The following is a 25,312-nucleotide window of genomic DNA, read 5'->3' on the forward strand; positions in this document are numbered from 1 at the left end:
AATTATGTTAACATGAAGGCCCACATTCACACGCACAACATATATATTTCGGAGTAATTCTGTGTTGACCTATTCCATCAGCTGCGTAGCTACAGCGGATTGTTCCTCTTTCATAATGTGGAGATTTTGTAACTTAAGAACATATTGATTCATATTTTTAAATAAGAAATTTTCAAATGTCATTCAAATACCTCGTGATGACATTTAATGTGGCATTTTCTCACATCAACGGCAATAGCTGTGTGTAGTAAAGCGATCTCATTGAAGTATTATACAAATTCAGCTTTTTCTAATCCAGCCGCATTACAGAGAACTATCAGCGAGTGACTGTGGTTTGTTAATGCCTAGTATGAAGGATCGAAGATTGTTTATGTCACGGTTCGGTCTCCCTTCCTGTTTTAGTTTGAAGTTTCATGTTCCTTGTGGTCCTGGGTTAACTTCACTTCCTGCCTTGTCTTGTGATTGCTTGAGTCTTTCCACCTGTGTCCAATCACCTGCACCTCCCTTGTGTATTTAAGCCCTGTGTGCCAGTTGTTCTTTGTCTCGTCATTGTCCGTGTTACTCTCCGTTGGTGCACGTTGTCCTGGTTTTCGAATAAAGAGCACAGTTTTCTGGAAGAACCTGCCTTTGAGTCCTGCTTCCGCCTGCACCAGCACCCGCCGTGACAGTTTATTGACATATACATTAACAATATGGCTGTCTAAATTGAAGGACGCAAACTGTGTCCACTCATAAGAAAGTGACAACCAACTGTGTGTGTATGTGGTTATGTAAGAGGGTTGGCAGGGGCTGTGGGTAGAAGCTGGGACTGGTAAGCTGCTCTGGGACCTGGAATCGCTCCAGAACCACCAGTTTAACAACTGTACCACAGGGGTTTGTTAAAGTTTCTAGGATGCAACAGATCGACAGACTTATTGTAGAATTATCGCTTCTTCTGGCGCCCACATGCTAAGTCCATATCAAACCTAATTGGAAAATGCTTTTACTGAAGAAAATATTTGTGAATGCTGACAGCATGATTACATAAGGATTTAAGCCAACCGCACTGCTTATACTCTTAAATGAATGACTGGAAGAATTGATTGCTGAACTGTGTGAACTGAATGAATTACCTAGAAGTTAAGAGCAGAATACACTGCCGGGAAAACCTTGAAGCTAAACTGTAGTACTAGCAGAAGGCGGAAATTGAAATGAATTAACTGAAAAAGATGAAAGAAGGAACGCTTTGTACTATAGAAGTCATGATAGAAAAACGCTGAATTCAAGATCTTTTCAGGGCTAAACAAGGAAATACTTTGTACCAACACTGTTGACTGCCTTCATAGGAAATTATATAAAAAGAATAAGACAAAGAATAATTTCTCGCTCTACACGTTTCCTCCTTTTGCCTGCCAGGGAAGCTGATGCTCTATCCCACGTGGGTCTGGCTCGATTCTATTGGCTCTGACGATTCTATAGAGAGGCGGGACTTAGAATTTCGCCGGGAAACAGCTGAGATATGAAAACTGCATGTCAAGTGGTCATGAGGCCTCCACTAAAGCCTCTCTGTATTTGTTCTGCTTTACTCAAACAAAGTAAAACCTTTACATATGTACTGTTCACACACTAGGCTAACATAAAAGAGACTTCCAGGCTTCGTCCTTTAAGTTTTATGGGGGTAAAGCCCCTGTAAGTAGTTTTTTTCCCAAGCGAAACTAAGTTTATCTTTTTTTTGTGTGCCATACAAATATAAAAGCATATATACTGATTTTCACATCGAAACACACTTACCCATGTTCCCTTGTATCATGACAACAAGAATTTTCAAGATAAACCTTTTGCTTTCATAAATATGCTTTCATAAAAATGCAATTTCGAGCATGAGGCCTAAATAACGCCTATGGAACTAAAAGGGTTAAACCAGATCCAAGCTGGCTAACACTCTATTGATACTTGATCCTAGTTCAGGTTGACCTCCCATAACCATGTACATTTCCATCAAATATTTCTGTGTACCTTTTGAGATAATTCAAGGCGAAGTCAGCAAAATGCCATTATATTCGTGATTTCCCTTTCCTCCATGCCCATGTATATTTCCATAAACCTTTACTGTACAGTTTGAATTAAGAGAAAGTCAGCTCAGTTTGTCCTTTGTCCCCTTCAGGGCAGACCACGGGGTGTACGGTCCGGGGGCCCCTATCGGGCCACTTGTTAGATGGTTCGATTAGTCTATCACCACACTTCGGTCTGACGACCAATTTGCACATCATGCTCATACCGGCATGGCTTCGCCCTGCCCAGGGATAGTTCACCATCTTCCGGGGTCCTATAGCCAATGGTGGGCCCGATCCCGAAGAGCCAGGATCGCACCTCACGCGTCGGCCTTCACTTTTATTGCACTACAGGGTTTGTTGCACCCGGGTTGCTGACTTCACCGACTAAAATGTATGCCCCCACCCTCTAACTTGAATTAGTTCTGTTGCCTCAGGGCAAATTGTAAATATAATAAGTCAAATAAGTCAAGCAAGCCATGTAGGCATTAAGAAAGTAGTCCATTATTGATTGACTCTTCTTTTAGCTATTACGCTTCTTTTTGTGAGACTGGGTTGAGCAGAGAATGATCAGAGCACTGCAGCGATGTTCTAAAGCTGAGTCTCTGCAGCATTGCTGTTTGTTGAAACCTTCATTACTTTCTTCATGCATGAGATCAATTAGTGTTTAAATTCTGATGAGACCTGCCTGCAACACACATACTCTGACACTTGATACATAGTAGAAAATACTATTGGACAACCCCTAAAATACTGTAGTAAACAATTAATCCAGAGCTACTCGGGTGTAGGATGTTTATCCAACCCGCTTCACTAAATTTAAAGCAGGCAAACAACAAACCCAACACCTCTCTGACTGAAAAATCTGCACGCACAAGGATTACTCTAATGCACGTTACCATAGTTACCAAATGATTTGCATGAAAGTCTAAAGGCTACAGATCTTAAGACTGCGTGTTTGACAACTCCCAGCCAGTAGACATATTTTTATCAACTTTAAATTTCAGATATGAGATTACATCTGTTTTTCTATCATAGGACAAACTAATGAACTCACATTAACACCACGCACAAGCAAACGTTTAAAACAAACTAAAAATGTTTGCTTAGAAAGTCCCCTTCACAATTAAGAACGCATCAGAATAGCTGCAAGTGAAAGATTTCCTCTTTCCTCTCCACGACATGCACGGTTGCAGAACCTCAGATCAGCACTGTGAAGATATGATTTAAATATTTCTATTCAATAAAATGTAGAATTAAGAAGAAATAATATAATAATGAATTAATTAAAGACAAAATCATCATATTCTATGGGGTGGCCATCGTCCATTAGACACATTACTTTGAAGAATCATTACATAACAAAATGAACCGATTAGGATGAGAAAAGAGGGAGTTGGGTAACAAAAACAAAATGAAAGACGGTTTGAGACATGCAGAAATAAGGGGAGGAGCATCAGATGAAAATGATGAGTTGGAAATGTCTTCTTAAATCCTGCTGAGACACCCGAGCTCATTGGTAAGACCCCACAAGGATTTATGGAGGTCCAGAGATTACCAAGCAAATGGCAAGGCAGTATATCACAATAAACGCTGATCCAGATGCAAAACCTCAGCATCTCTGAATAAACAGTGAGACAAATAGATATAAAACACACACAGCAGCAGGGATGTGTAAGATAATGTTACGTCCCCCAGCTCTGGTGCTCGTTGCTACATGCTGTTGTGTGTGCATGTGTTAATTTGAAGATGAGCCACACCTGAGCGGAGCCTGTGACAGGGCTACAAAAGGCTTCCTGGACCATTTGTACAGGAGATCCTCGAGAGTCGCAGCTTGACCGTGCTTAAGATTGCCGTTCAGCCGCCAACCCGGCGGTGGAGAACCATCCGCTCCTGTTGATTTGTTTTGGGATATCAGTAAATTACCAAAAATATGTTATATATTTAAATAAAATACCCCTAGATGAGTTTGATGCGAGCTGGTTGTGTGCGTCTCTGCGTCATTTTAAGGGTGGTGTCCGAACGCCCGTAACATAGTGGGGGCTCGTCCGGGATCTATATTTTGATTAAATCGGACTATAAGGTTAGAAAGCTACAAATTGTTGGTGAGTATTCTGGTGGGCAATTATGGCTGTCTGTTTAGTCGATGTTTATTTTATTTTGGTGGATATCTCAGGAGGGGGCCCCCGAATGCCTCGAGCTGAGTAAGCCACTGAAGATGCATAGGCATTTAGAATTTTGTTTCGGTTTTCTGTATAGTTAATTAGGGTAGTTGGACAACATTTTGCCTATCAGAATACAGTTAAGTGTCGCTGTATAGCTTGTGATATAGGCATATTGCCTAATTAGTGAGCGCCGGTATTCTGGTAATATGAGCGTATTGGTTACAAGGCGTGGTCGTTTGTAGCCTATATTTGGGCTTTTGTTTGACCACTTTAGATATTCGCCGCCTTGTAGTTTTGTTGCGGTTAAACTGCTCGGTGAGTGTTTTTTGTTTTTTCCTTTCATTTTTATTAACTTGTTTTCCTGACTTCTCGCGGTTTAATTGTTTTGTACTTGACATGCAGCTTCTACTTAATCCCTGGCCGTTTCTCGATACCTAAAACTGCGACAACGGACTTGCGTTCCCGCGAGAATCGACTCAGGAGACAGACTCGGGAGTCCTGACTCACGGGTTCTGGAGAACGGAGAACGGACATTTCCGCAATTGGAACAGCCGCTGACTTGATGACGTCACCACGTCAGCTGGTCTTGCTAATACGTTTTAATTTAGTTTTTGACTTAATTATTATTATTATAATTCAGAGCTTCTTTGAAGCTTAAGTTCTGCTGCCAGTTCAGAGTCTCGATGACTGTCTCCTCATGTCCTTTAATCAAAACATTGTTAGTTTTAATGCACAATGGTAGACAATAACAAGCTGCACTCTGTGGATACAGACAATACGTTAAAGTTACATTTAAAAATGAAGTTATGAATCTAAACTCTGTCCTCAAACACGTTACTGGTGAACAACATCAGTCACCACATTAAAAGTTATGAAGACTCATTATAGTACAGTAATATCTAATGTATAACAGCTACGGAGACGTGAAAACCGGCAGAGCATTTCACAGAAGACTCGCCGAAAACAGGCTGCTCTCTGTGGGCTGAGATGAGCTGACCACCCGGTGCTGGACGGTCTGACTGTCCGTTAACTACACCTCAAATCTCCATCCACGGAGCAGATTGTAACAATAAAAGTTGCTTTAACTTTTTTTTTTAGCTTTTAACTAACTTCAGTCATAAAATTACGTTACTAAAATATAGTAGTATTTATAAACTTCGACATAAAATTGTGTTTATTTTCCTCTGTCGTTGTTGCCTGTTGCTGAGTTGAAAGGCATTCTGAGATATTTGTCTCTCACAAGAACAGACGAGCCTGGGCGGGCGAGTCACATCCGGGTATTATGACCGTTCTTGTCCAGATGCGGACTTTCGAATTGGAACAGTACTCGGGCTACGACTGATGACGTTTCACGATACCACGAGAACAAAAGACCACACAAGAACGCATATTGAAAAAGGGCCCCTCTGTTACGTCCCCTGACGTGACTCCACCTTTTCCTATGAAGAGGGTGGGGTAATTAACCCTCAGGTTGATGACCTGAAGCAGCGTCTTCTCCTTGTGGTCTCTTCCTGAGAACAAGCATACTGTATATGGTGTCTGAGTGCAGACAACCTTTCTTTTCGGAAGCACGTAAGGGTTCTCTGCCATTTTTGTCCTGTTTTGTGGATAGACAGGGAGGTCAATATTGTTTTTCATTTTCATACAGTAGGCCAGAAATAATTTGCTTTCTAGCTTGTGGGTTTTTTGTTTATTTTTTGGCCTGGGAGACACTGATGTTTTTTGCTTCCGTTTCAGTTGTCTATTTTTGTTGAGTCTCTGACAATAAATTATCGTCAATATCGTACAAACCTTGCTCACACCTTCTTTATCTCTGTTGTTCCACCTTTGCTAAGGCTACCTTTTATTTATTTGTGTGTTACACCTGTACACCCCTAGACGCGATAGGCAGGCCGTAACATAAGTGGGGGCTCGTCCAGGATATGGCTCTGTTTAATGTGGAACATTTTGTGAGCAACCCTACTGTAGCGGCTAAACCTAACTTAAAGCCACTGAGGGGCTCCATTTCCGTTTTCCAGCAGACCTTACAGTACCTTGGTATTAAGCATGTGGTCTCAAGTCCATACCATCCCCAGTCACAAGGTGCACTGGCACCAGACCCTCAAGGCAATGATGCATAAATACTGCCTCGAGACTGGGAAGGATTGGGATGATGGTGTGCCCTTTTTACTCTTTGGTGCCCAAGAAGTCAAGCAGGAGTCTCTTGGTTTCAGCCCAGCAGAACTAGTTTTTGGCCATAGCGTACGGGGCCCATTGAAAGTGCTGCAGGAACATTTTGGGAATGGCGATGCGTCCCCATCGACCAATGTGCTAGATTTTGTTTCCCGTTTCCGTGAGCTACACCGTGCCTGTTTGGTAGCCAAAACGTTTCTGTCATTCAAGCAGGATGGTATGAAATGGCACTATGACCAGAAAGCTGTGGAACGTACATTTCACCCTTGGGGATGAGAACACCTACACTTTGTCCTGCCCTATCTGCACGGTTTGCTGCCCCATATGTAGTTAGAAGGAAAGTGACACTGACTACATCATCCATACTCCTGACCGGAGACGTAAAACCTGTCTATGCCATGTCAAAATACGGAAGCTGTTTCACCCCAGGGGAGGTGCCCAGGATCCAAACAGGAAGCAGCCTGAACCCATGCCCATCCAGCTCTTTGATGTCCACTGTGGCAGATGATACTGATCGGTTGAGGTTGCGTGCTGACCTCCAGCAGTGCGGCAGACTGTCTAACTCCAACATACTGGCTGATCTTGATACTCCCCTCTCCTATCTTTCCCAAAAGAAGGATGTGCAGGGGCTAATTCAGTCTCACCTGACTGTGTTCGGAGATGTGCCCTCACGTACCACGATGTTGAAGTTTAACGCCTCTCCAATTAAACAACATGCTTATTGTTGTTCCATGCCAAAGAGGGAGCTTATGAAGCAGGAGATGAAGTATCTGCTGGAACATGGCTTGGCTAAGCCCAGTCGGAGCTCGTGGAGCTCTCCCTGCCTGTTGACCCCCAAGTCGGATGGTTCTTCGCTTTTCTGCACAGATTTCCGTAAGGTCAACGCAGTCACTGTGGCAGACTCATTTCCGTTGCCTCTTATGGAGGACTGTGTAGACAGCATAGGTGCAGCTACCTGCATCACTAAGCTAGACTTGTTGAAGGGATACTGGCAGGTCCCTCTTACGCCCAGAGCTTCTGACATCTCTGCTTTTGTCACACCTGATGAGTTCCTCCATGTCAGGTGTGGGCGCTGGAGCAGGTTGCAGGCGGAAGGAGGCAGGACTCAAACGCAGGAGTTACCAGATATCCAAAAGGTGCTCTTTATTCACCAATCTCAAAAACAAAGGACGTGCACCATCGACATAAGACAATGACGCGACAAGGGACAACAGGCACACGGGGCTTAAATACACAAGGGAGGTGCAGGTGATTGGACACAGGTGGAAACACTCAGGCAATCACAGGACAAGGCAGGAAATGAAGTTAACCCAAGACCACAAGGAACATGAAACTTCAAACTAAAACAGGAAGAGAGACCAAACCGTGACAGAACCCCCCCCTCAAGGACCGAATTCCAGACGGTCCTAAAGGGGAGCAGAACCGGAGAAAATCAGACAAGGGGAGGGAGGGTGGGGACCCTGGACCGCGCGGTCCAGGTGGAAGCAATCAGGCAATCACATGACAGGACAGGAAGTGAAGCTCACCCAGAGACACGAGACACAAGAAAACTACAAAATAAGACAGGAAGAAGACCCAAACCGTGACACTCCAGTACACAGTAATGCTTTTTCGGATGTGCAATGCCCCAGCCACCTTTCAGAGACTCATGAATCTGGTACTGGGTGACATTCCAAAGTGTAATGTGTACTTGGATGTAGTAGTGTACTCCTTCTCCTGGACTGAGCACATAAATACCCTAACAACTGATTACCCGGCTCGCTCAATCATCGCTGACTTTGAACCTGGCAGAATGTGAGTTTGGAAAGGCTGTGGTGACCAATCTGGGATAGCAAGTTGGCCGTGGGCAAGTGCGCCCTGTGACAGAAAAAGTGGATGCTATCCTGTCCTACCCAGCATCCTCCGGCGGTTCCTGTGACTGGTTGGGGAATACCGGTGCTTCTGCTGAAATTATTCTGTGGTAGTAGCACCTCTCACTCGTTTGGGTAGTCCAAAGCAAACTTTTGCATGGACTAACGACTGTCAACATGCCTTTGATTGTGCCAAATCTCCCCTCTGTAGTGCTCCTGTACTGGCGGCCCCTGACTTCACCAAACCCTTCAAGCCTGAGGTGGACTCAAGTGCTACTGGAGCTGGAGCGGTGCTGCTTCAAGATGGAGCAGACGACATCAGCTGCGGACTCGGTCAAGTTCAAGAGTCCGCAGCTGAATTAGTCCACCATAGAGAAGGAAACCCTAGCAATGCTTCTGGCCTTGCAACACTTCGAAAGTGTATGTGGGTTCCAGTGCAACAGCTGTTATGGTATACACCGACCACAACCCCCTGGTATTCCTTAGCCGGATGTACACTCACCTAAAGGATTATTAGGAACACCTGTTCAATTTCTCATTAATGCAATTATCTAATCAAGTATGCGGCAGTCCTGTGGGCGAAAATGCCTTGTTGATGCTAGAGGTCAGAGGCGAATGGGCCGACTGATTCAAGCTGATAGAAGAGCAACTTTGACTGAAATAACCACTCGTTACAACCAGGGTATGCAGCAAAGCCTTTGTGAAGCCACAACATGCAAAACCTTGAGGCAGATGGGCTACAACAGCAGAAGACCCCACCGGGTACCACTCATCTCCACTACAAATAGGAAAAAAAGGCTACAATTAACAAGAGCTCACCAAAATTGGACAGTTAAAAACTTGACAAATGTTGCCTGGTCTGATGAGTCTCGATTTCTGTTGACATTCAGATTGTAGAGTCAGAATTTGGCGTAAACCGAATGAGAACATGGATCCATCATGCCTTGTTACCACTGTGCAGGCTGGTGGTGGTGTAATGGTGTGGGGGATGTTTTCTTGGCACACTTTAGGCCCCTTAGTGCCAATTGGGCATCGTTTAAATGCCACGGCCTACCTGAGCATTGTTTCTGACCATGTCCCCATCCTCTGATGGCTACTTCCAGCAGGATAATGCACCATGTCACAAAGCTCGAACCATTTCAAATTGGTTTCTTGAACATGACAATGAGTTCACTATACTAAAATGGCCCCCACAGTCTCCAGATCCCAACCCAATAGAGCATCTTTGGAATGTGGTGGAATGGGAGCTTCGTGCCCTGGATGTGCATCCCACAAATCTCCATCAACTGCAAGATGGTATCCTATCAATATGGGCCAACATTTCTTAAGAATGCTTTCAGCACCTTGTTGAATCAATGCCACATAGAATTAAGGCAGTTCTGAAGGCGAAAGGGGGTCAAACACAGTATTAGTATGGTGTTCCTAATAATCCTTTAGGTGAGTGTATAACTAGAACTAAAGACTAATGCACTGGGCGTTAATGGTCCAAGAATATATTCTTTATTGTGGCTGATGCATTTTCCAAGAAGCTAAGTCCTTGTTTTATCGGCCGATTCATGATTACCAAGCAAGTCAATGTGGTATCGGTTACAGTTGACATGTTGACGACTCCTTGTTGGTACCTTTACCCATCTACCTTCTCCTGGATGTTGACCTCCTGCCTGTTTACTGGATATGTCTAGCCAGGGGTGAAAGTATTTCTTGGTGGTACTATGATACGTCACGTGTGACGTCAGTGACATCATTTAGCCTCTTCTGGGTCCAAGCGCTCCGCTCGTCCAGATCTAATAACAATGGTGGAACCTGTTAATTTATTTACGATCACGTCCTACTTTAGTGATTCACCCTTGGCGGTCAAAAAGGGTTTAAGCTTAGTTTAGTCAATTTAGTAGTATGATCTGACACAGCCCCGGGCTAGCAACAGTACAGAAGTATTGTTATGATAAACAGCGCTGGCAGCAATGTGTTTTAGAAGTGTTTAGGGTGAGGGTTAAATTGTTTTCAATACAGGTGCACGTTGATGGCAGTCAGGTACAGCACATGCGAGTGCCATCATATGGCAGCTTTGTTGATTTGGGCAGAAAAAAATGTGTCCCGCTCCCGCTAGAATGACAGTTGAATGTCACTTGTTTTTTTAAACACTTTTTTAAACGATCTATTCAAACAACACGGGACACAGCACTGCGACAAGTTAAAACTAAGTTTCTGTCTAACGGACTAACATAAACATATTTTTGCTAGCCTACCTGCTGAAAAATTACACCAAGACAAGTAGAGCTATTTTATCCAGTGTAATTCATCACTTACCACTATGTTTATTTTTTATTATCCTCCTGTTCCTTTCTCCTCTTCCTTTTCTGGCTTCCTGAAGCATAATTCCGCTTCATGATGACTGCCGACCAACGAGGTTTTGTATTTTGCCAGCAGCACAGATCATGAGAGGGGCCTCTTGAGGGAGATCCCGATAACAGTGTCATTGCACTTTACTGCATTGACTATCAAAGGGGCGCTCACACAGTTTGTCGTTGCATTTTATTCTTAACCAGTCGTTGTCTAAGTAACTGCTTGTTTTGCTTGCCTTGTCGCGACGGGCCTGTGCGTGTGTCGTAATTTTTTTCCGGTACGGCGCACCGGAAAGAAAACCGGCCAGTACTGGCTTACTTTCACCACTGCGTCTAGCCTACTCCCTTTGTACCTTTGCTGAATAAATCTGCGCTTGGGTCTACTCCTGCCTCCTGTGGTGTGTTACACCTACTGTTTCTTACGCCCACACTTAAAAAATGTGGGTTTAAAAAAAGAGGTGTGAGGATATTAAACAAAGGAGGCAAATTCAGACTTTGTTCAGTCTTCTGAGGCATCTCCATGAGTGACACAAAGAATTGATACAAAGAGTATGGTACTTCTTCCGTAAAATATCTCAGATGACAAAGTAATTTTCTTGTGAAAACGGGCTTATCTATTCAAGACAGTTTTCACAAGAGGTTTCATCTCTTTACCCAAATATGGTAACCTTCGCTTATTTGTTGCAAAATAAAACTCTTTCGTCTGCTCCTCGCTGCGATGTGTTCAGGGAGCGCAGGTGGTTGCGTGGTTTCTCTCACATCATAGCAACCAACACTACTCCCATCTTTAAACACTAGTAATAATTGTAGTCCAACACCCAATATGATAATAAATTAGACCGACGATTGGTTCCTCTGCTCTCTCCTCACCTTCTCATCCTCACATGTGAATGAAAGCCAAACTTTATCGGCCCCTTTCTGAGAGCCATCTGGGAGAAGATACAATGAAAGCTGTTCTACTTTCCCAAAGCTGTTCTGGAAATTAGGATTGGCTGAAGTTTCCTTTCTCCTTGGCAACATTCATAGAGATGCTCTGCAAGTGTGTGATTCCACTGTTGCAAAAACTAGCTATGAACACAACACTGACAGATTATCAACTTTTCAGTTCCTGTGGTTACTTGTGAGCGAATAAATGCTTATTTACCCGGATACAAAGTAAAATCACAAATGCCTTTGGTCATGGCTGTATCCGCGTGGTAAAATGTTCCTTTTAGCTCTGTATTTGGTCTCCACAACTCCTGAGGGAAATATCTATCTCATCAGTTGCGAAGGCTGGCAAAACAATAATCATTAAATAAAAGTGTGTCCACCCCCGCATTCCTCTACAGCAGGGGTGTCAAACTCATTTCAGGTTCGGGCCAGATACTGCCCATTTCGACCGAACGTGAGCCACTGACAATTGGTACGGCTGACTGGTGTCAGGGTCCCACCTTCACTGACACTCACTCCACCCACTCATTCACATTCCCCATCACCCAACCCTCTCTGCCAATCACTATCGCCACAGTACTGATTACACGCACCTGCACATCATTACGCCATGTCACCAGTTCACCACCTTTATAAACAGCACAGGCACATTCCCTCCTTGTCTAGTCTTGTTTGATGCACGACGTTGAGACTCGCTCGTTCCTTTCGAAGAAACCTTGGACCATTCATCGTAATACCTTCTCATCAATTGAAGTTCTGCTTTGCTGCACTGCAAAAAAGGCCACTCTAGAAATAAGCCAAATATTCCTAAATCTAGTCAAAGGATCTTGTATTGAGCAAAAAAATCTGCCAATGGGGTTAGACAATTTGACTATGTTAGAATTCTTAAAACTAGAAAAAAAGTCTAGCCACTGAAAAATCTTAATGTGTCTAGAATTTAAGCACTCAGCTTAATACAAGCAATTTATTTGAGACAGAGTAACTCAAAATGAGGAATTTAGGCTCTAAATTAGCTGACCATTAGAATGTATATCTTCAAATAAGTAGCAAAAATCTTAAAATAAGCCTTTTGTTAATTTATTTTAGCTGACTTTAAGAAATAATACCTTGAAGTAAGGTTAATAACTTGCCAAAAAAAAGTTTATGACAATATATTAAAACAGCACAATGAAACCAAGTTCGATAGTCTCAAATTAAGTCAACAGAAGCATCTTGTTTTAGCATTTACTTCTTTAATGCAGTTCTTTCTCACTCAACAACATGTGTTGCATCCATCAATCCCCTCACTGAGTCCAGGACCATCACACCAATACCAAGTACTTTGTTCTGAGGCTGGAATACCTGCATATTTTCAGTTAGAATAAAAATAAAACGTTTCAGCTGGAATACTGACAGCAACATATTTTTCCTCGAACAGAAACAATTTTCTCAGAGTAATGCACTTACTCATTAAAGGACGTCCAATGACATCAACAAACGCGGCTAACGAGTCTGACTCTCAAACTGAAAAGAAATGTTGGAGATAGTCAATCACTCAATGAAGGCCCTCCACTCGGCAATGGCTTTTTTGTAGGAAGCAGTTGAATCTTGGTCATGCAGGGAGTCCTGGAGAACCTCAGTTTGCAATACTGAGAGCATGGTGGAAATGAACTTTGGATAAGTGAGGTGCAGACAATAATAATACCCCAAAAGGTAAAGGAGGCCTTCATCAAACTTCTTCCTGTCAAAGGTGGTCACTGGTGTGTTTCCAATTGCAATCATGCAGTTATCCCCACAGACGAGCATAACTGGACAAGCCACGGGCCGCTTGCTCAAGTACGTGTCTGGGTTCTCTGAAGCCTAGATGACAAGAGCAGAAGTTTAGGAAATCACAAGTAACACAAACCTGCTCCTGGACTAAACAGATAAGTGCATATCGCTCAAAACCAACATGAAAACACATAGTAATGTTCCTTTTTGTATTTTTGTTGTTGTTAGTAAAATGAGCAAGGACATTAAAGGCGAATTATGGTTGTCCAACTTGTAGCTGTTTGTCAAAACGGATATTTTCTATGTTGAATAATTGTGATTTCAATAATGACCAAAATAATCATGTTTTTTTTTTCCATAATCAAGCAGCCCTAACATGGTGTGCATGAGTAACTGAAATTATATACTTCAAGTCTCACCGTAAGGACATGGAAAACCGCGTCGCTGCATGCGCCTAGCTTCTTCGGTGGCAAAGTGCTGGATGGAAAGAGCAGTGGCAGGGCTCTGAAAACAGCAGTGGCATGTTCCACTTTTTTGACAGAAAGCACAACACAAGGCAGTGTGAATAACCACTCATCATGAGATCTCAGAAATATATACGTGGACAAATCAAGGTATACAGTGATCTCACCTCCATCCAATGTTTTAGGGGGCTTCATCACTTTTTTCATCACCCCATAAAATTGGACCTTTGAAAAAAAGTCGTTCCATCTATTCCTCATTTCTGAGACGTAGTGGGCATTGTTTGGCTGTATTATCCTTTGCAACTCATCTAAGACCTGAAAGACATTAACAAAACAAAACCCAATGGTTATAACATAATGCCCTTTATTGTGACTATACAAATGTACAATAAGAAATAAAATCAACTGCTTTTCCAGTGCACAGTTGAGACACTACATATGAAAAAATAAGAATGGTTTTATATACATTGTAATTTGCTGTGTGGTGGTGAACATAAGAAATTGTTATTTTAAAAGGCCCCTTATGGCCCCAAATCTGTATCGAAAGCTATACAAAAAGGTAGAAACTTGATACGACGGGATTTACTTACATGATCCAAGTCTTTGAAACAAGAATAGGCCTCCAGAATCTTGCTGGGTCGGTCTTGCTCCTTTAGAGTGTCAGAGGTTATGAAGAGTCTTCTTGACTCAAACTCCAAGTTCAGCAAATGGGTTACTGAAGCTTTGTTTGGCTTGTTGGACCGGCACATCTGTTGCAGTGTCGTGTAGTGCCTTGCCTGGGTTTTCTGGCTGTCTAGGACGTCGCCCGAACCACCTGAAAGAATAAAAATAGAGGGTGGGGTTAGAGGGAAAAAGCAACATTAGATTTCTTAATTAAGTAGGAAGACGATAGCAGGTAACAGGACTCAGTCCTGGGATGACAAAAGTCAAAAGATTGACTAATACTTTTGCAAGGCAATTGCATTTCCCATGGACTATATTTTCTTTTGTTGGTAGATTTAGCATAGCAATCTCTCCCACACATCTCAAAATTAAAATGCATCACAACAAGTGTATTAAGTTAAAGATATAGACTCATAACTGTTATTCAGGTGTTGAACTGGGGTGCTGGCTCTGACTGGGGACTGCTGAAGAATGACCGTAGAAGCACTCGAATCCCCGTCGTAGTCACTCGTTGTCATTTCCTCGATTTCCTGCCGTTGTTTCTTTGCAGGAGGAACAGCCTTCTTTGGGCTTTTTACATTTGAAAGCCTCTTCATGAGCTTTTTGGCAACATACTCCTGCCAGGTAAAAACAGTAAACATTCAGACAATGTTTTCACAATCAAAAGGGGAGATAAAAAAATACATACCCAGTGTTGTACCATCGGATAATACTCCACCAACCGCTTTGCCATGGCATTGACCTCTGGTTTGGTGGGATATCTGGCATCTTCTGTAGCTCTTGCAATTGCGATCATATTACACATGGTGTTTCTTATGAGCCGGCAGAAGAGCTCCTTAGATAACTCCACAATGTTCTCAGTCCCCATCCGTTTCTGCTCAAAGTAGGCACGTCGCACCTGTTCAAGTTCACTGTCTGTGTAAACTATGAATTCCGGGCTGGACATAACCACAAACTTAGAAATTTTGGGCTCTTCTTGTGAAAGACTACTGCCTCCAGTCACTGATGGCAGTGGTAGTTCCGCAGCAGTCTCCACCTAAAATACATTTACATTTAGATATTTCATAGGATAACTTTCTGTCATAATATATTACCACACAATTAGTTTTGCTCTTTGGCCCATCCAAAATGTAAAGCCCAACGACACCCTTGTGCAATAGCACTAAACTGTTATATAACAGCAAATCTATGTACTTATTTCTGCAAAAGCCCTGAAAAAACAAAGATCAAGCTGAAGGACTTACACTATTGTTAAACTGACTAAACGTTTTGGCTAATACATTTTAAAATGAAAAGATTCATAAATTGATGGTGTCACATAGATGTATGGACGCACTTGGATGCACTGTAGGCCATACTACATTTGATCATAGCTTAAATTAATGTGCATAACATAGAACTGACCTTTTTATCTTTATTTACAGCAAGCCATATTGCCCGCCGCCTGTGAAAGTTTTCAGGACCAGGAAACAGATCGTTGATTTCATCTCGAGAGAGGGAAGGCAGTAAGTCTTCACCAATCCTGGCAGCTATAGAAAAATATACAGTTAGTGCCAAGATACTGAATACTGAGCTTTTCAATTATGGGCAAATTTGATTTGATTTTGCTCCAGTCAACATTTTCCCAGTGCTAACACAAAAATGTTTTTATATATGGTATATTTATTAAAGCTATATTAATATCAGAGTTGCTATTCGGTCCGGTAGATAACGACCGTTAAGACACCTGTACCGTATCTACACGATTCACGTACATTACCTATTTTGAGTTGAAATGCGGCGGTTTGGGCTCAATCGCCGTTTTGAAAACAAAATAGGTGACCTACATGAATCGTGTAGATTCGATGAGAAAATGTTTTTAGGGGGGGGGGTTACGTGTGAACAGGTGCTTAAGCGCATCCTGGACGAGCGCCGGACGATGTGAAAGATTTTAAATAATCAGGCCGGCCCGGACCCTCCGCACGCCGGGTGCAGCCGTTTCCTGCCGTGTCCCAGGTGGCTCTTCCCCCTCGCCGGTGCACCGCGTCGCTCCACCGAAAGTTGGTTCGAGCGGATTTAAATGAGCGGGCGCCCCTCGCTCCAGATAACGCATCTTATTGTAAAAAAATGCATCTCGAAATTAATCAGATTGATAGTTTAAAACACATGTGTCAAACTCACAGCCAAATCCGGCCCGCCAAGTCATTTTATGTGGCCCGCAAGTGCTTTTCACATACGTGAAACTCGCGGCCCGCCGGGTGACAGCCAGCGCGCACTATGTTACCGAAAGTATCGGTACCGGCAAGTACACAAATGTAAATACACATACTCGTATCGGTTTGGAAAAAAAATGGTATCGGGCCATCCCTAATAAGAATATCTTCAGCCATGCTAGCTAGCTAACATGGGTTTTAGCACACAGGCCAACATAGCAAGGTAGGTTCAAAAATAAAAACGAGTTTTAGGAAAAGATGATTTAATATATCTTACCTCTTAGTGTAGCAAGTGCAACCTCGTCCAGTTGATCCATTAGCTCAACCGCAATTCCTAAAACTCCTGCAGCAAACAAAATGTAGCTGCATTGGAAATCCAAAGACTGCCGTTAAACGCTGCGCGCCCAATTCTCTACACAATGGCGCGACCACATTTGGAATATACCATTTTCAGGGTAGGGCCAGGGGTGCGGTCGGCCGAAACAGCTTAAGTTTGCCCCGTTTTCCTAATAAAAATTATTTTTACTAAAATATAATCAATATTAAGCCCAATGTATGAGATCATTGATTAATGACTGGTTGCTGCTCTTATGAGACACATATTTATAGACACTTTCCCTTGATGAGTATATGTGATAAATCAAACAGGTCGCCCCAAGGGGACGCTACGCTTTGGCGTTACCCAGACCTGTGCGTGTTTGGGAAGTGGGAACAGGGTTGTTTATCTGCGTCAACAAGCCAGCTAGCTTAGCTAGCTAAACTAGAAAATCATGATTTGGCGTTGCGTTATCTGCTTTGTTTTTGTGGGTCTAACCCTCAAATCTTTATTGAGTCATATCAATTCGGCTCATAGTCGTAGTCCAGATTTCCGTGTCGTTTGTGGAATCGATGGTTGTAGCAAAGAATATCGTGTCTACAACTCACTTTGGTATCATATTCGAAGAAAACTCAAGGGGAGGAAGAAGGATGGACACCTCGAGACTGGACCGCACATCAGCGATGGATTTAAACACTAACAACGTGTGGGCATATAGGTAAATCACTATGCGTTACTTAAGTGAGCGGTTTTCAATTGGTGAGGCGCGCATTGCTCAATAATATGTAATTTTAATTTAATAATGATTCAATGCCGCCCCAAAGGCGTGCCAGTATACGGGGAATGCTTTACAAGTTTGACTCGTGGATGTTTTAACGTTAAGTGCTATAATATATTGCACTTAACACTGAAAAAGAGCAAGGTTATTTCCGGTGTTCTGTCGATCTATGCTACCTATCGGTTCTGCGCATGCACAATTGTGGTCTGATTCCCCGCCCATAAATCTATGCAACCTAGCAGGTCGGACATGCGGTAAAAACACTGAAATATTCAATAAATATACATTAATAGAATATCAAAATATGCTCCTTATCTCCTGACAGTGCACATGGAGTGAGTAGTGGTGCAATATATAATGATTGTGTTGGGGGAGCATTATTTGATAGGGTATATTTGTCTATCAGAATACGCCACCACTGAAATATTCAATAAAGTATCAAAATATTGTCAAATAAGCATATGATGTCAATACTGTTAGAGTTATGCCTCTATGGGATTCAGCCTGCCTGCACAATTCGAAATGGGAACACATAATAATTCATTATTTTGATAGGGAAGCGCGACTCGATAGACCCTACCATCGATTTGCGCTACGGTAGCATTTTTCGACAAGGCAGCATAGATCGACAGAACACCGGAACTAATGATTTACCAATGTTTTTGAAATACTGCCTTAAATGCATGATGTCAAAGTTGCAGTAGGCTATGGGCATATATGATGTGAGTTGTTGTAATGTTTGATCCAACCCTTTCCTCAGTTATTTTTAAAACCGATACCTTTCATTATTCTAATGTAGCAAAAGTATTTTGATGCACAAAGACTTTTATAAGTTTGGGCCCCTGCTCTTCTAATATTTTCATGTCCACAAATACAGGCCAACTAATGCAATGGTGGAAAACCGAGAGAGTCCAGCAGAAAATGTGGTGGATAACGTAGAGCGACCAACGGAGGATGCAATGGTGGAGAACAGAGAGCAACCCTGTCCTGATCCTGTCATCGGCGAGCATTTTGGGGCTTTTGACAATTCAGTGTCATTGTACTCTGGCTTTGACAACAGCAAACTCACCTCTCCACGGCACCCTACTATGTCCCAGACATGTGACTGTACTATACAAACAGCTTTGAACATACCAGATTTGCCAAGTGAGCCTGCAGATGGCCCCTCTAAATCACACCAATCTGAGGTATGCATGTAAATATTTTTCTTTAGCACACAATAACAATCTTTTCTAATGCTCCATGTATCTTCTTGTCATTTGATTTTTCTGGGTATATTGTTGTTGGTCATGGTCAGTAGTTCATATTTGATCTTGAACTGTAGTTGGCCCTAGCAGCCCCCTGCTCCCATACAATCTGCCAATACTGCGATTATAGCAGGTTCATTTCCTCACACATTTGACCAAAAGATGCTTGAACATATTAGACGCATCTGATTTGACTGTTCTTTTTTAAGGATGCCTCCTGCCAGGACATTCTGACCAGACAAGCTACTGCTATTGTGTTGAGTGCAAGAGAAAGACACCATCTTTCGCAGGTCTGTCCGCATGCAACATTAACATAATTTAGTCTTTGGTGATCCTCTGCAATCTCAAATCTGATCATTAAATAATATTTACATTTGTCTATCAACTGTCAAAGCCTGGAGTGCTCTTGCTATAAAGCTTACCTCTCAAAATTAATTATAGCCTCTCTCAAGGGTAGTTCATCTGCATTGATAATTTTTTCAGTTTTGCTGTGCATTTAGTCTGTTCCCTTTGCAGCTTCTTTTTACTGTAATACAACGGACATCTCTGTAATGTTTTATTTTTTAAACATGTGCATTTTCTTTTGCCCAACACAAATTAGATTTTGCATATTAAATTAGACATGTATTTGGCATTATGTTTAATTGCCCCATCATTCAATTGATGAGTGAATTGTTTCCCCTTTTTAAAAAATAAATATTGTAGTTTACGTTCCTCTAAAATTGCTCATTGAAAGGGTGGTGCAATATCTGGCCCTAAAGGCTAGTACAAAATGAAAATGTTTTACATTGGACTATTCTGATGTAATGTAATTTGCATCTGTCCTTTTGGCCCTGTTTTTCAGACTGGTGTGAATGATGTTGTGGCAGCAATGCAACAGTACCAAGCTTTGTTGGTGACCAATCTGAGGAGTCGGCTACAAAGAGTATTCCATCAACATCAGGGAAGTGAACTTGAAAAGGAGGCTCTGGCAGTATTTGACCAGTTGGAAGATCCGTTTGCCTCTGTTTCAACAACGTACAGGCAGGACTGTGTGATTAAGGATCATTTCCATTTTGTAGAGTCAGAGGAAGTTATTGTTGGGTATACTGCTTGCTTTCTTAAAAAAGGAGCAAAAAGAGTCCTCTCTACCAGACCCAAATGTTTTCACTATGTTCCTCTGATCAAAAGTCTGGAACAATTATTGTCCCATCCAAAAGTCCTGTCAATGATAGATGAGCCACAGAAATACAGAAGTGGCTATTTGTATGACATTACAGATGGTGAATTCGTGAAATCACACCCCTTATTTTCTGCCCGGCCCTCTGCCTTACAAATAATCCTTTACTCTGATGACATTGAACTTTGCAATCCGCTTGGGTCTCATGCTTCCAAGAATAAGTTGGTAATGTTTTACTATACACTTGGAAACATTAATCCAAAATATCGATCAAAACTGGCTTCGATTCGCCTACTCGCCATTGCAAGGAAGAGCCAACTGTCTGAATGTGGAGTTGATGCAATTTTGGGACGGCTTCAAGAGGACCTGGTAAGGCTTTATGAAGGTGTTAGAATTCAAATTGGGAATGGTGAACGTGAAATATATGGAGCATTATTTTCGATTTGTGGGGACACTTTAGCTCAGCATGAGCTTTGTGGTTTTAAAGAAGGTGTTGGTTTTGCTTTCAAGAAATGTAGGCAATGTGAATGTACATTTGAGGACATGCAATTGTATTTTGATGAGGATTACTTTGAAGAAAGAACAATAGAGAGACATATGCGGCAGTGTAGTGATATTGAGAAGGCCAATACGGAGTGTCTTAGAAACAGTTTAAAAACTACATTTGGGATCAACAGAAGGAGTAAACTAGTAGAATTCCCGGCTTTTAACTTGATCCAACAAACACCACAAGACATCATGCACGTAATACTGGAAGGCATTGCCCCATTAGAAATAAAGTGTGTGATGAAACACTTAGTACTTTTAGGGCAACTTGACTTGGATATTTTCAATGGTGCATTACTTGCATTTCCCTATTCTCCACATGATGTCAGAGATAAACCAAGCCCTATAAGCTACAGCACATTAGCATCCAATGACAATAAATTAAAGCAGTCCTCGGGCCAAATGCTTGTTCTTCTTAAAATTCTGCCATTTTTAATTGATGCAGTAAAAGGTAGTGAGTACCACACAGTCATTCTTGAGCTGATAGAGATAGTTCATATTTTGTTTGCTCCTGTTATTAGTGTACAGACTATCAACACATTAAAATCACTTATTGAACAGCACCTAAAACACATGAAGAACCTTTTCCCAGATAACAACATCACTCCAAAGCAACATTATTTGATTCATGTGCCATCTCAGATTAAGCAACTGGGACCAATGGTTCGTCATATGTGCATGAGATTTGAATCAAAGCATTGCTTTTTTAAACAGTGGGCTTCAAAACTAAACTTTAAAAATGTTTGCAAATCCTTAATAAGGCATAATCAAATGTATGAATGTTGTCAGAATGTAAGTAGTTCTGAACACCCCATTTTTTCAAATGATTGCACATTGGGACCAAAATCAGAAATAACAAACATGTCATACTTAAAAGAAAAAACAAGAGCCTTCCTTGGAAATGATGAGGTTAACCATGCTGTGTCTGTAAAATGGATTAATCTAAATGGCAACAAATACATACGGGAAAAGTCATTATTTGTGTGTGATGTTAATTCTGATCTGCCCGAATTTGGACTTTTAAGAAATATCTATGTGATCAATTCATCATTGTACTGTTTTGAGTTCATGCCGTACAACACCATTTGTTATGATAGAGATTATATGGCATATCAAATCGAGATCCCAAACTTAGCGCAAGCAACGGAGCTTGTATCTGTTGATAACCTTGTAGATTTCACTCCATATTACAGCTTTACTCACAAGGATATAGTCTATGTCCCAATGAAATATTACCTCAGGGATGTGATTGAGCTGCACAAAGCCTCATCTGATGCATTGTAAAAGGCACTGTTATTCTGTCATTACAACAGCTGTTGCTCAGATATACTTGAAAAGTTAGACATTTTATGTTTTTGGCTGTATTTGGCTGTTGAATACAATTGTTCTTAATCAAACTGCATACTTTCATGTTTGAAATAAATTGCTGTCATTTCCTAAGATTCTTAAATTGAGAAGTTGTGGAAGTGGTCTCAATCTTAAAATAAGGACGATAATCGTATTGCTGGAATATTTAGCAAAATATGTCCACACCTAGTTAAATTTAACTTGATATTAGTTGGTAAATCTTATTAAGAAAAATTAAGATATATTTCATCAAAATAAGACAATTTTTCTGATGTGAAAAATGCTTGGCAAGATTCTTATTCTTTTTAGACTAATAATAAGAAAGAAAATCTAGATGCAAGGCTTTTTTACTTTCTTAAAAATCAGTTTTTGCAGTGTGGATCCTCTTGTGCAATAAACTAATTTCAACTAACTCCCGTCAGTCTCCTGGTCATTCCATGACAACTGGGGGGAGTGTGCGCTGACGTTCCGACCGGCAAATGGTACGGCCGACGGTTCGCGGACTGACGTGACTGCTTTCACCCGGCGTACACACTCCGGCGGGCCACACTGGACGCCCCGCCAGGCTGTATGTGGCCCGCGGGCTGCGAATTTGACATATGTGCTCTACAGCAACAGCAGACCCATTTGTTGCTCTTAAACAAGACTTGCTTTTGTCACAATTCCTAAAAATATCAGTTGGTGGCAAAATCCTAATAAAATGTCCTGTGTTTGATAGAACTGTTATGATGCTGTTCCACCATTATACTTTCTACCCACAATGCCACAGCTGTGTTGCCTGTCCCAAAAAACGCTTCACTTGAGGGGTCATTCACACAGCCTATTTTTGCCTAAATCTGTGCACTATTTGACACGTTATAGTTTTCATTATTAAAGTTGCTTAAAGTCACTTCTTACAGGAATGTTTTCACTTTCACACTTAAAATCCCTTCTACTCTAAAACCTGATGATAAGTGTCTTCCTCTACCTCATGCATTCTCACCGAATCTCTTCCTTTTCGACATGTCCAAATGGCAGTTTGTTCAATTTGACATCTTGTCTGCCAGCTGAATGAAATCTCTTCACCCTCTGTGGCGTTATAATCTCCTGTATGTAATTTAATAATAATCGTATCTGATCGCTTTCATGCGAAAAGTAGAGAGAGAGGTTCTACATTTAGGCGCTGATTTTTGTGGTAACTCCATCAGGAGATTGCTGCACTACCGTAAATTCCATTTCCTATTCATAAGATGCATCTTAAAATAACTGATTGCCTCCTGCACATCTGTGGCACACATATGAATTAAACATTCCCCAGACAGACAAATTGACATCACTACCACAACATTTCACTGTTACCAAACAAAGAACCGTGACTAGTCTTAAATGAAAGGAGAACACTTCTGCCCTGCGACAAAACACACACAATGTCTTCAGCAACATTCTACTGCTGCTGACCTTGTTGAGACTAAATGTGTCTTAGTCCTGCGTGTGTATTTGAAAAAGATAGAAGATGACAAGAATCAAACAACATCTCATCACACTCATAGAACATTACACATTTTCTTTTCTTTTCTAACCACCCACTCAATCTCTCCCTATAACCTTCACCGTGTGCATCTAATTACCTGTTGGCACCAAACTACGAAATGGCGAATCGGTTCGCAACCCACATCCGTCGGATTATGTATCAATTGATTGTTTCAGTATATCATTAAAAATGTGTCCTCCGACTGAAGCTGCTACACAAGCGACAGGGGACAGTTAATCCACCTGATCTGGAGGGATGTAAGTGAGGATATCAGGGACTTTTGAGGAGGGAGACGACTAAAAGGGAACAGAAACGTGCACACAGGGGGAGGACTAAAAATTCAGGGAAAATTCTGGGCGGATAAGAGAAACGGTAACTAAAGAGGTGAAGTGAGAATAAGGTCAACAAAGAGGAGAAACGGAACCGTGCTCAGAGAGAGTGGATGGCGTCGGCATCAAGCTTTACTGCGATGAATTAAAAGTTAATGTTCACACACGGTCTCCCTCTCACACACACAGGACCATGTTGCAGTGCTGCAGAGTGCTGAAATGTGTTTGAGTGACTATGATAAAAATAATTGCAGTCATTACAGCGTTTGCATTTCTCCCAGCCATTACTCAGGTGTTTTTTTTCTTTCACAGATTGACTGCTGAAGGAAATGTCATTCAAATACCTCCAACGGCGGTTCTTGGTTTTATTCAAAAGAAAAAATATTGTCAAGTTGTTGTCCGGCGGTTCTTGGTTTTATTCAAAAGAAAAAATATTGTCAAGTTGTTGTCCAGGTTGTTCCAGAGAATGAAAAATAATAAGAAAATTGAAACGGAAATTCTCTGCAATAAAACACCTTTGTATTGAGATTTCTCTGATTTTGCTCAGACTCAAATCACTAAATGGATTTTGGCACTAATGTAGTGGATTCCATCAGCTTCTGTTCTTCCGCAGTGTCCTCACAAGTCCCCCGAAAACATCAATGCGCAAGGGAGATAAAAAAGATAGGAAGAACACAAAAGAAAACAGATTGCGTCAATGAGTGAACGACTCGATTAAAAAGCTGATGGATGGTGGAGGGGAATGAATGACCCAGTCTACCACATAAACTCCTGGTTGCCATGGTAACGGTGATGTCTGTCTCTCGCCGATGTTCATGCCGAAGTTCCAAATTTTGTTCCTTGCAAATGTTCCATCTGCAGTGATTTGTCGCCAAAAAGCTGAACTTGTGCAGCAGCAGTCGGGATGTGGCCCCGTTAATGAGGGGAGAAACATGGCAGCTTTTACTTCATGACCATGAGTCACAGTCAACTGAACAAGAACAAAATATGCCAAAAAGACAGACCGAAACAGAAGAATATGAAACAGGAAGGAACTCACGGTGGGATACAGCGGAGGGACCAATGGGGTAAAAATAACCCCAGAAATGTCTATTTGAGTTGTCTTCTCCGGCTCATCTCCCTTCCTCCTGCGCTTTATTTTTAGCCCACGGTGATTCTTCCACATGAGCTTGTGTCTGCCACCACACAACACGTGTGTCCCCTGCACGTGCACTGCTCTCCACGAGAGGAAGCTTGACCAACACCGCCAGTGCCGACCGCAGTGGAAGGAGATTAAAGGAGGGAGAGACGATGTGGAGGATACATAATAATCAGGATAGGTGACAACATGATATGGTCTCGCCAGCTTTGGTGCAGCAGGAATATACTCTCTGACAACCTCCCAAATGTTTGCGAGTCGCATTTCATTGGTTTAAAAATAGGCATGTGAGGGACACCATCATCATCTGCACATGTTTTCTTCAGTGAGTGTGACATTTGGAACTTTATTTGACTGCAGCAACTTGGCTTTATGTGATGTGGCA

The 25,312-nt window shown here is 41.9% G+C and overlaps 1 protein-coding gene across 2 annotated transcripts; it reads right to left on the reverse strand.

Annotated features, from left to right (window-relative positions):
- Positions 1-12,570: 12,570 nt before the first annotated feature.
- Positions 12,571-25,055, reverse strand: LOC119220968 (uncharacterized). Of its 2 annotated transcripts, XM_062560233.1 has the most exons (7): positions 15,770-25,055; positions 15,054-15,401; positions 14,784-14,982; positions 14,293-14,516; positions 13,870-14,017; positions 13,658-13,767; positions 12,571-13,328 (listed from the first exon to the last, which is right to left on the reverse strand). In XM_062560233.1, the coding sequence occupies exons 2-7, from the start codon at positions 15,309-15,311 to the stop codon at positions 13,020-13,022; spliced, it is 1,248 nt and encodes a 415-aa protein (XP_062416217.1). In that variant the 5' UTR covers positions 15,312-15,401; positions 15,770-25,055; the 3' UTR covers positions 12,571-13,019. The 2 variants fall into 2 exon arrangements, with proteins under 2 accessions (XP_062416217.1, XP_062416218.1); XM_062560234.1 differs by having other exon boundaries at positions 15,054-15,826.
- Between the last annotated feature and the right edge of the window lie 257 nt (positions 25,056-25,312).

This window comes from Pungitius pungitius, chromosome 21, assembly GCF_949316345.1.
Source record: "Pungitius pungitius chromosome 21, fPunPun2.1, whole genome shotgun sequence".
Taxonomy (NCBI): domain Eukaryota; kingdom Metazoa; phylum Chordata; class Actinopteri; order Perciformes; family Gasterosteidae; genus Pungitius; species Pungitius pungitius.

Bases quoted from the DNA above. Each gene is read 5' to 3' on its own strand.
- LOC119220968 (XM_062560233.1), bottom strand. From the start codon at position 15,311: ATGTCCAGCCCGGAATTCATAGTTTACACAGACAGTGAACTTGAACAG. The intron at 14,517-14,783 runs GTTATGAGTCTA...TTATTCTTTCAG, and splicing joins AGTTCAACACCTGAATAACA to GTGGTTCGGGCGACGTCCTA. The intron at 14,018-14,292 runs GTAAGTAAATCC...AATGTCTTTCAG, and splicing joins GTTTCAAAGACTTGGATCAT to GTCTTAGATGAGTTGCAAAG.